The sequence below is a fragment of the Mustela nivalis genome (assembly GCF_964662115.1).
Source record: "Mustela nivalis genome assembly, chromosome: 6".
In the NCBI taxonomy this organism is placed as follows: domain Eukaryota; kingdom Metazoa; phylum Chordata; class Mammalia; order Carnivora; family Mustelidae; genus Mustela; species Mustela nivalis.
In genome coordinates, this window is record NC_139025.1 from 48,399,095 (window position 1) to 48,411,314 (window position 12,220).

The 12,220-nt window shown below is 43.7% G+C and overlaps 1 protein-coding gene across 1 annotated transcript in view; it reads left to right on the forward strand.

Moving 5' to 3' along the window:
- CDKL1 (cyclin dependent kinase like 1) overlaps positions 1-12,220 on the forward strand; it is a 53,520-nt gene that overhangs the window by 19,577 nt on the left and 21,723 nt on the right. Inside the window, exon 3 of the mRNA XM_082735179.1 lies at positions 5,783-5,904. Coding sequence (XP_082591305.1) covers positions 5,783-5,904 — 122 coding nt within the window. The remainder of the gene's footprint in view (positions 1-5,782; positions 5,905-12,220) is intronic.

Here is a 12,220-nt window from a genome sequence, read left to right on the forward strand (position 1 = left end):
ATCCATCACGTGGCCAACTTCTCCTCATCTAATTCCTCCGCATGTCCCTGAAGAAGCCCATTCAGTGTTGAAGCAGAAATAGCCAAACCCTTGTGAACACAGACTTCCACAATATTGGAGCTGTGAAAAAACCCTCCAGGCTACCAATTGAAAACTGGTTTCAGGACTACAGTCCTGCCCCGGAGGTATGGGGACGTCAACAGAGCAATGGGGAAGGTTGAGAGGCTAAGTCTGTAGGACCTGGCTCCTGGTCTCAATCCTGCACTGATTCGGCTTCCAGAGAGGTCACATAGCCGCCTGGGGAAGCCTGCTCCTGGACTGATCTTCCAGCAGCCTCTGTCACCAGGGCTACTTCCTCCTTCCACGATATGCCCATCCCTCATGCTCTGCTGTCTTTTCTCTTCTCTAGAGGGACTTTCTTCTTTCTCCTCTCCTTCCTCCTCACCATACATCTTGTGCTGGGGTTCGATGGGCCTCTTCCTTTCTTGCTTGCTGTACTGGCAATTCATATCTACCCAGGACTTCACTTACGCCCATGCCAACTCCCCAGCTTTTGTCTTCAGCTCCAACTCCTGCCAACCTGACAGACAATTCTGCTTTGATATCTCAGAGTCCCTGCCAGCTCAACCTGCCCAAAACAGTAGTTTCATACTCCCCAAAACCTGCTCCTCCCCTCAGTGATGGCACCACCATCTGCCCTTGTACAATCCTCTGGTCATTTTTAACACCTCCATCTCCCTCATCCCTCACCTCCGGTCCATTACCGCATCCTGAATATCCTAAGAACAAAATATATCTCCCATTCCATCTGCCTTTCTCACAATCTCCCTGCCTCTGTCGGTTCAAGCCACCATTGTCTCTCAGCTGTCAGTGTGCTCCTGGTCTCCTTTCACCATATTGCCTCCTCCAAACCATTCTGTGTCCAGCCACTATAGTGAGCTTGCAAAAACCCAAATGGGGGACGCCTGGGTGGCTGTTGGTTAAGCATCTGCCTTTGGCTCAGGTCATGATCCCAGAGTCCTGGGATCGAGCTCTGCATTGGGCTCCCTGCTCAGTGGGGAGCCTGTTTCTCCCTTTCCCTCTGCTGTTCCCCTTGCTTGTGCTCCCTCTCTATCAAATAAATAACTAAAATCTTAAAAAAAAAATTTTTACCAGTAGTATTATCATATCACATCTTCCTAAAATTCTTTCCAGTAGCTTCCCATTACACTTGGAATATAGTGTGAATTTCTTAGCCTGGCCCTCAAGGTCCTACAGGATTGAGCTCCTGACTGTCAAACTGGCTTCAGTTCCATGGACTTGACCCTCAAACCACACTGTCTTTCAGTTCTTTTTTTTTTTTTTTTTTGAAGATTTTAGTTATTTATTTGACAAAGAGAGACACAGTGAAAGAGGCAATATAAGCAAGAGGGAGTGGGAGAGGGAGAAGCAGGCTCCCGCCGAGCAGGAACCACGAGGCAGGGCTCGATCCCAGGACCCTGAGATCATGACCCAAGCGGAAGGCAGACACTTAACAACTAAGCCACCCAGGTGCTCCTGCTTTTAGTTCTTTTTTTTTTTTTTTTTTTTTTAAGATTTTATTTATTTGACAGAGAGAGAGAGATCACAAGCAGGCAGAGAGGCAGGCAGAGGGGGAGGGGGAAGCAGTCTCCCTGCTGAGCAGAGGGCCCGATGCAGGGCTCGATCCCAGGACCCTGAGATCATGACCTGAGCCGAAGGCAGAGGCTTAACCCACTGAGCCACCCAGGCACCCCTGCTTTTAGTTAAGTGGCCTAAATCCCCTTCTGGCCAGGACCAGTTCTCTTTGTGGAAAGCCACCTCTACCACCACTCCTGACCTTGGTCTGGTCAGACCTTTCTCACCCTCCAGGACTCAGCTCAAGGCCACATCCTCAGGAACAGTTCCTCTGAGGTAGCCTAATCTACATGTAGAGCTCTTCATGCCACTTCGTTTAATGCCTGAGTCTTCCGTGCCATTCACCAGTGTGTCTCTAGTGCCTAAAACAGTACCTGAGACAGAGCATGTGCTCTGTAGATCTTTGTCGAATAAATGAACATTAGCTGGGAATGAGTTCCAGATATCTGCTGTTCTGGAATGTGTTCTGGTTACCCAGAATCCTGGCAACCTAGAGACAGTTAATAATTTATTTATAATTTATAAGTCCTAAGTAGAATTTGGTCTTAGTGACCAATTTTTAATTAAGTTTGTTCTGAAAATAAGTGGAGAAGTAAGTAAGTGGCCCATTTTCAGTGACATATCAGTTATCTCATGGAGGGGGTTAGGAGACACACGTGGTTTAAAAAGTCACATGATGTGTATTGCCGGAAGCAATTTGACGATACACATCATCAACCTCAAAGGTCTCTGAACCTCTGAGTCAGCCATGGGATGGTAAAAAGTACTCTCCTCCTCCTCCTGACAGCTGTAAATATGTATGATCCTTTTGGAAAGCAATTTGGCCAACTCTAGAGCCATAAAGTTGTATTTCTGGTGCTTCTAGATGGTGTCTATCTAACTTCCTCAAGGAGATCTTCCCTGGACTGCCCACCAACCTCAAACTCAGCACCCTTTACCTTGTTTTTTCGTGACATTTCTCGTGTCTGTAATTACGTGTTTAATATCTCCTCACTATCTTAGGTTCTTAAGCTCCATGAAGGTAGGGTCAGGGCTGGCTTTATTTGTCTCTATAGCCTTAGGACTTTAACTAATGCATTAAAATAAAGAAATACTTGTTGAATATGCTGAATAGAGAAAATCATCCTGAATAAAATAGCTCTAACTCCCAATAGTGATATTAGCAGTTATCCTCCATGGAGAGGTCCCCATGTGCCCGACATTGTTGAGCTCGCTCTGCATGGCGGGCTCACAGTAGCCCTTCAGCCCCCTTCTCCCATGGATGGAAATGGAAGCCAGCCTTCTTCAAAGTTAAGGTGAACCAGTGAGTAAATGATTCATCAACACTTTACTTACAACAGCCACACACTGGAAAGAATCTACGGGTTATTTGAATGGAATACCTTACAGTTTCCAGGGTTCGGGTTTTCCAAAGTTGAGAGGGCCTTCGGGTTTTACCCTCAGGCCACAGTGCCCTGCAGTGATCCCTGTAGTTGTGGGCAGGACAAGATGGAGGCACCAGTCTTGGCATCTGGAAAAGGTCTGGGTAGTCAACTAATAGATTTGTACTTGTGCCTAGAGATACACGTGAGGACTACGTACGGAACATGGGAAAGAATCACAGAAAACTGAAAGACCCTAAAATCTGGAGGTACCTGGTTGGCTCAGTCTGTTAAACGTCTACCTTCAGTTCAGGTCATGATCCCAGGATCCTGCAATTGAACCCTATGTTGGGCTCCCTGCTCAGTGGGGAGTCTGCTTCTCTCTCTTGTTGGGACTCTCCCCCCTGCTTGTGCTTGTGCACATGCACACGCTCTCTCTCTCTCAAATAAATAAATAAAATCTTCAAAAAAATTTTTTTAAGTATCTAAGATTTAGGTGTGCCTGGGTAGCTCAGTCAGTTAAGCATCTGCTTTCTGCTTAGGTCATGATCCCAGGGTCCTGGGATAGAGACCCACATCAGACTCCCTGCTCAGCGGGGAGCCTGCTTCTCCCTCTCTAGCTCCTCCCTTGCTTGTGTTCCCGCTCTTGCAATCTCTCTCTGTCAAAAATAAATAAAATCTTTAAAAAAAAAAAATTCTAAGATTTGAAGTCTGGACCTATGGATAGCACTGTTACAGAGCCTGAAAGGAAGCCTCTGTTTTCTGCTAATTCTATCTTCATGCTGCCACTTAGCCCCCTCAAACTGGTTGTTTACTGTTGGAGACATCTAAGCCAACGCGATTCTTTGGTGTAAGACAGTGGTCAGATCTGTTCTACTATTCTGGAAAATGCTAGCTCAGGCTAGAAGTTTCCAGATATGTTACCGTAAATGTGGGGTTTTGTAGCTTCAAGGGCCCTCTGTTCCAAGGCCCACATGGGACTAACAGCCTATAAAGTATCGTGGCTGTTTTATATTTGTTTCATCAAGCATCGTATCTAGAGGAGGAACTTCAAAGTCAAAGACACAGAGGGATATTACAAAGAAAACCAGAAAATAGCTGTCTTCTTCCATATTCCTATTGTTGGCTGCCTCTCTTCTTGCCCGCACAACTGTGGTACAGCTGGCAGTTCCACTTCTTCACTTTTTCTCCTAACACCTTTTACCTCTTATGAAATATCTGCTTGTACGTGATCAATACCTCTGGCTACATATTGAATCACCCAGAGAATTCTGAGGAAAAAAACCAGATGCCTGGCCCCTACCTAAGACCAGTTCAGGGTCTCTGGGAATGGGGTGTGGGCGTCTATAGTTTCCAGTAGTCCCTGCGACCTAGCACAGGTTATCTGTTGCTCTATCGCGGTATAACCTCCCCCACACTCAGGAGCTCCGGACGAGAATCTTTTATTTCTCACAATTCCACGGTTTGCTGGAGTGTTCCTTCAGTAGGCCTTGCCTGGGTTTACTCTTGAAGCTGAGTGTAGGTGGGCTCGGCTGGGGGCTGAGCTCTGCCAGGGTGCCTGGGCCTCCCTCCCATTGGGCTCCTTCATCCTGGGCTTCCTCAGGACAGAATCTGGGCATGGAGGGTGTCTTGTGCTTTGCTTTGACTGCTAGAATTGAGGCAGTGGTAATGTCATCTGGCTTCCTCTTTTGTTTCTTAGCCAGCTGTTGGGAAGGCCTTCACGCCCTGAAGAAAGTTACTCATTTTGACTCTCTTCACAATAATTCATTTGCCTAGTTGCCGTGTTTCCCACAGGATTGAAGACAGAAGGGTCCAGGAAGTTAAGAGCAAGATTTAGCCTTGGCAACACAACCCTGATTCCGACCTTTTATTTTTTTTTCTCTAGATACACACCTTCAGGCACATTGGCTTAGCGAGTATTCCTCGTTCTTCTGTTTCATCATGGGGCGTCTGGGTGGCTCAGTGGATTAAGCCGCTGCCTTCGGCTCAGGTCATGATCTCAGGGTCTTGGGATCGAGTCCCGCATCAGGTTCTCTGCTCAGCAGGGAGCCTGCTTCCCTCTCTCTCTCTCTCTGCCTGCCTCTCTGTCTACTTGTGATTTCTCTCTGTCAAATAAATAAATAAAATCTTTAAAAATGCAAACTATAAAAAAAATAAAAATAAAAAAATGTTTCATCAACCTAGGAAACATGATTTACTCATTCATTTACAAATAATTGTCAAATGTCTATTATGCGTGAGGCCCTGTGCTAGGGGTACAGCCACATCATTTGGAGGAAATAAGAGAACCTTGAGGTCATGATTCTTATTTTCACTGGTTTCATCTATTGTATCTACTGACAGCAGAAGACATTGAAGAGTCAAACGATTATTTGGTAATTCCAGAGGATTGCCAAGGAGACCTATTTCAGGGACTAGGAGATGTACCGGGACACCAGACCAGCCTGGGGAGGAGATCCGGAGACCCTTCTTTAGACAGAGACATTTGATCTGAGCCTTAAAGGATGGGTTTGCGTTAACTAAAAATCGCCCCTGATTTTTCATTCTCCTTTCTTTTCCAGACTTCTCATCTCTCTCTCTGCTTTCACCAGCCACCTGGGTGAGGCTTAATCATTCCCTAGCTGCTAAGAGCTCCTTGGGAGCTGTAAGGTCATACTGTTTGCAGTTTCCTTCAGCCCAAGACAAGAAACTCCCTAAAGCGCAAACCGCTCTCTTTTTCTTGGGGAATTAGAGAAAGCTATCCGTCACAGACCCAGCTTGGCAAACCTTGTTTTCTGTGTTTTCAGCAACTCAAGCATCCCAACCTTGTGAACCTCATCGAAGTCTTCAGAAAGAAGCGGAAGCTTCACCTGGTGTTTGAGTACTGTGACCACACAGTTCTCCATGAGTTGGACAGACACCAAAGAGGGTGAGTGACCGTTCCTTACACATGAACCACAGCAGCACACACGGGGATTTACGAGGGAAGATGAACAGGGGCCCTTTTGCCGACCAGGCAGGAGCAGGTGATGTTTGCACAGCTGGGCTCGACAGCAGAAGAGTTATTGAAAAGGTTGGGACAGCGATCATAAGTCCTCATTTTCAAGAAGAAAATGCAGCATTATTCATTGAACTTAATTTCTTTGTTAGATTATCTGTGTCTCTGAGAAAGAAAAAGAAGGCTATTACTGGTTAGTCGTACCTGGCTAGGGAAGTGTAAGGATTGGAGATTCAAAGCATGAGTCCAGAGACAACAGCCAAAGGGAGGTTTAAGGCTAGAGCAAACACGCCATTTCACCCAGAACGATCTAGGCGTCTGATCTCCTGTATTGGTCAGGAATTCTTTGGTGACAAGGGACCAGAACCCACTGAGGCAAGCTTAGGTGGAAAGGACTGTGGCAGTGGCTGAGCCTGGGAAGGATGGTGAAATCCTGGAGGCTCTGATGATCTTATCACCCATCGATCTGCAGCACAGACATTACAAGAAGGCTTGGTGAGCAGACAGAGCCTTTGTCTGCAAAAAAAGGGTGTGTGTGTCCTTTCCTCTGGTGGAAGGTAGCCCCTCACCAGAGTGAGCAGAGCACAGGTTAGATTTTGGTGCCCACCTACTCCTCCTCGGCTGGGTGTTTAAAAGGCAGAACACCATGGGTGGTGCATTTTTTCTCTCTCGACTCTTCTCTATGCTGGCTTCGTTTTGCCTTGCAGATGAGTCTCACAAGGTGGATTTGGGAAGGTATGTGTACATAGCATGTGATAGAGGGGAAAAATTTGAAATAGGAAGTCTGGCTGCAGGCTTTTCTCAACCTCTGTAGCCACTTGAGAAGAAAGTCCTAGAAGAAGGCATCTGCATATATAAAGTCCATTGGAAAACTCTGCCTCAGGTCAAGTGATGCAACTATCCTTGGGGCCAATTGCTAGAATGATTAGCAGGCCCTGGAAGATGTAACTCCAAGCGGGTCAGTCAGAGTTGACTTCCTGGAGGAGGTGGCCTTCGAGTTGAATGGCAAATAGTTCTCCTTTTGCTGGGCGCCTGGGAGCCCCGCTTTGGCTGGCAACAATATGCAGAGTGGTGTTGGATATCAGAGTGGGAAAGTGGCACCCCGTTCCTGCTTACATTCACACTCTGGAGTCTAGAGGTTGTGGCTCTTTCAACAATGTCTTCAAGCCCTGACCAAGGGCTTGCTCTTTGCCACGTGGTGGTACCTACATGATCAACCGTGATATCCAGGCAAATGGGATTAAAGTGGCTTGTGGTTTGTAAGTGACCATGGCACAGGCTTTTGGTGTTAATTTACACAGCCAAAGAGAGCCAAGAGAACAGACACTTCCCTTCAGAAAGTCATTGATACGGAGAAATTATGTTCAAGGGAGAAAACATTTAGCATGTTGAGATTTGTTCTTTTGACAGCTTGCAACTGACACTTCAGTTAAGCCTATTAGTATGAATTCTTCTGGGTCTTTGGTACTAGGGAGATATTGCAGGACGTTTGATTAATCATGTTAGATTGAATCACTTGGAAACACAGATTAGTGGGAGACTGAAAGTGGGAGTCTGTTCTTTTTTTTGGTATAGAGTTTGTGCAAAAGGAAAAAAAAAGAGTGGACAAGGAATGATTAGAGTTTTGAAAGCAGATTTTTTCTTTAACTCCATCAGCTAGTGTTATATATGTTATAAATGTATGTATATGCTATATATGTTATATATGTGTGTTATATATGTTGTATATGTTATATATGTTCCAGGAAATAGAAAATGCTTTAATATGGAGGTGGGTTAGGGAAGGGGAAGACCAGTAGATATGTGTTGGTTTAAGTACAAGCAGCATTTCCAAATGAACACGTGCCATGGTTTGTCAATATAAGATTGACCTGAGGAATGCTAATGAATGAGCAAACTTGAAGAATAAGATTTATTCTAAGCCAGATTATATTCATTTATTTTGAAATTTCAAGATTTTTTCTTTATTGGTTAGTTTGTTGCAAAACTAGACATTACTGGGGCCCCTGGGTGGCTCAGTCGGCTAAGTGTCTGCCTTCAGCCCATACCATGATCCCATGGTCCTGGGACTGAACCCCACGTAGAGCACCCTTTTCTCCCTCTATCCCTCCCCCGCTCATTCTCTCTCTCTCTCTCAAATAAATGAATAAAATCTTTAAAAAAATAGAAGTTATTTTCCATTATATAGAATATTTGGTAATACTCCAATCTATTTTAAAGACTATTTCAAATTTTTGCTTGTCATTGTTAAGGAATAAATGTCGCTAAACTGTATCAACCAATGATTTTGAAATTCATAGGAACATTTTGTTTTCCGGCTGAGAAATCTCATCCTTATAGAAGGATATAACATAGAATAACACTTAGTAAACACATTCCCAGGAAAAGTGGGTCGGCATCCCGTGTGTGACCTTTGGCAAGTTGCTCCCTGGCGTTCTCACCTGCGAAAATGAGAGTTTTGGAGCCGGTAGAGTTGAAGGGGACTTGCAGGTCTGAGGTGCTGTGACTTGTTGATCTGATACCCTAGAGGTCAGAGGACTGCTGTTTTCCTTCAGTCTCATGTGTGATCCATGAAACAATATCAACAAAGAGTGGTTTGTTAATGTTTTCTCAGTGTGGGGTCCGGAGGGGTCCTCCTTGGGTGGTACACTTGCCTGAAAAGTGTCCTGTGATCACTTTATTCTATTTCTATTTTCTTTAAAGATTTTATTTATTTATGATAGAGAGAGCGAGAGTGGGAACACAAGCATGAGGGAGCTGGAGAGGGAGAAGCAGGCTCCCTGCTGAGCAGAGAACCTGATAAGGAGCTTGATCCCAGGACACAGGAATCATGACCTGAGCCAAAAGCAGACGTTTAATGATGGAGCCACTAAGGTGCCTCACTTTATTCTATTTCTAAGTACAAATTTATAAAATATGAAGGAGATCATGCCAGTCCTCTACATAAAATCCTGTAATCGCTCCCCAAAGCTTACGGATGTGGTCCCAGAAGGGGACACAAGACTTCTGTCTCTCCACAGTCCCATTTCTTACCAGTTTGTTGAATAAAACATGACACCATCCCCATAGAATCCTTGGAATTCTGAGCTTCAAGCAAGACATGGGTTTTCAGTCTGTGTTGCCGTTCCTTGTGGACTCAGCCTCGCAAACTCTGCTTGTCCTTCAGCTACAGCTCAAATATGACCCCCTCTGTGGGAGCTGTTTTAGCTGACACTGAGGAGAGTCAGGAGTTCCTTTCTCCGGCGTCTGTCACATCTTCTGGGATTGTTTCTATTACATACCCCATTTGCAAGGGAAACTATAAAACCGTCAAGGGCAAATGCTGTGCCTTCTTCCCCTGTGTATCCCCAGTATCTTCTAGCCTAATTTTTGGCGCTTGGTACATCCCTAATACTTATGGAATGACCAATTTAGCAAACCAATAAATTAATACTTACAGGATGGTTTTGGAGAAGGGTAATATAACCATGTTTTGATGACTTTTTACTTTAAGAGTGTTACTTTGATTAGACGTTCTAAAACCTAATATTGTCAGAGGAAATTATCAGTATATTGCTGGAACAGCCTGTCCCAGAGGGCAGGTTGGCACTGTGTGTTTAAAGCTTTAGAGAGTTTCATTCTATACATAGTTGTCCAATTTTCCCACACCACTTATTGAAGAGACTGTCTTTTTTCCGCTGGATATTTTTTCCTGCTTTGTCGAAGATTATTTGACCATAGAGTTGCAGGTCCGTTTCTGGACTCTCTACTCTGTTGCATTGATCTATGTGTCTGTTTTTCTGCCAGTACCATTCTGTATTTGTAGTAAACCTTGAAATTAGGTGTCATGATGCCCCCAGCTTTGTTTTTCTTTTTCAACATTTCCTAAGCAAATCGGAGTCATTTCTGGCCACAGCAACTTCTTTTAAGGCATGTCTCCAAAGGCAAAGGAAACAAAAGCAAAAATGAACTTTTGGGATTTCATCAAGATAAAAAGCTTCTGCAGGGCAAGGGCAACAGTCAACAAAACAAAGAAGCAACCCACAGAATGGGAGAAGATATTTGCAAATTACAGTACAAAGGGCTGATAGCCAAGATCTATAAAGAACTTCTCAAACTCGGCATTCAAAAAACAGATACTTATGTCAAAAAATGGGCAGAAGACATGAACAGACATTTCTCCAAAGAAGACATACAAATGGCTAACAGACACTTGAAAAACTTTTATCAATCATTAGCCATCAGGGAGATTCAAATCGAAACCACATTGAGATACCACCTTACACCAGTTAGAATGGCCCAAATTAACAAGACAGTAAACAACAAGTGTTGGAGAGGATGTGGAGAAAGGGGAACCCTCTTACACTGTTGGTGGGAATGCAAGTTGGTACAGCCACTTTGGAAAACAGTGTAGAGATTCCTTAAGAAATTAAAAATAGAGCTACCCTATGACCCTGCAATTGCACTACTGGGTATTTACCCCAAAGATAGAGATGCAGTGAAAAGAAGGGCCATCTGTACCCGAATGTTCATAGCAGCAATGGCCACAGTTGTCAAACTGTGGAAAGAGCCAAGATGCCCTTCAACAGACGAATGGATAAAGAAGATATGGTCCATATATATAATGGAATATTATGCCTCCATCAGAAAGGATGAATACCCAACTTTTCTATCAACATGGACAGGACTGGAGGAGATTATGCTGAGTGAAATAAGTCAAACAGAGAAAGTCAATTATATGGTTTCACTTACTTATGGAACATAAGGAATAACATGGAGGACATTAGGAGAAGGAAAGGAAAAGTGAAGGGGGGAAGTCGGAGTGGGAGATGAACCACGAGAGACTGTGGACTCTGAGAAACAAACTAAGGGATTTGGAAGGGGGGTGTGGGGGGTTGGGTAAGCCTGGTGGTGAATATTAAGGAGGGTGCGGATTACTTGGAGCACTGGGTGTGGTGCATAAACAATAAATCTTGGAACACTGGAGGAAAAAAAAAAAAAAAAAAGCCTTAGAGAGGAGTGCCTGGGTGGCTCAGTCGGTTAAGCATCTGCCTTCAGCTCAGGTCCTGATCCCTAGGTCCTGGAATCCAGCCCTGCATCAGGCTACCTGCTTAGCACGGAGTCTCCTTCTCTCTCTGTCTCTCTCTCCCTCTGCCCCTTCCCACTGCTCTTTTCTCTCAAATAGATAAAATCTTTACAATAAACAAATAAATAAATAAAAATAAAAACCTTAGAGGCATAATCTTAGACCAAGCAATTCTACTTCTAACAATATACAATGAAAAGAAAATTGAGTACATGCATTAAACTTTAGTTATAAAAGTGTTTATTGCTAAAGGATTTTTTATGGTTTGGGTTTTTTTTTTTAATTTTTAAAAAATATTTTAAGTGAGCTCTGCACCCAGCATGGGGCATGAACTCATGATCCTGAGATCAAGAGTTGCCTGCTGTACTGACAGTCAGCCAGGCACACTGTTAAAAGATTTTTTAATAGTGTAAACATTGGAAAACAACTGAAATGTCCAATAATAGAGGATCAGTTAAGTAAATTGTGGTGTATCTTTACAATGGAATATAGTGGGGCTGCTAAGAATCATGCTAATAGGTAAAACATACATTGAGGGTGGCTCAATTGGTTAAGCGACTGCCTTCAGCTCTGGTTATGTTCCTGGAGTCCCAGGATCAAGTCTGACATTGGGCTCCCAGCTCCATGGGGAGTCTGCTTCTCCCTTTGACCCTCTCCCCTCTCATGCTCTCTCTCTCTCACTTTCTCTCTCTTTAAATAAACAAAATCTAAGAAAAAAAAAAAAAAGCTTCCAGCTTGAAGTACAACTTCCTCTTTGGGATGCTTGAGTGGTTCAGTGGGTTGGGCCTCTGCCTTTGGCTCAGGTCATGATCCTAGGGTCCTGAGATGGAGTCCCGCATCAGGCTCCTTGCTCAGCGGGAAGCCTGCTTCTCTCTCTGTCTCAGCCTGCTTGTGCGCACTCTCTTTCTCTCTCTGACAAATAAATAAATAAATAAATAAAATCTTTAAAAAAAAAAAAAAAAAAGTACATTGGAATAGAAAAATGTTCACGAGTGGTTGCAAAATGAATGTAATAAAAATACATATTCATTTTCATAGAATTTACATAGAGATAGAAAAAAGGAAAATGATGTACTCTTAATGTTTTAATAGTGATTGTTATAGTTTTTATTTTATTTATTTTTTAAGATTTTATTTATTTATTTGAGAGAGAGCAAGTGAGCAAGTAAGAGAGAGACTAAA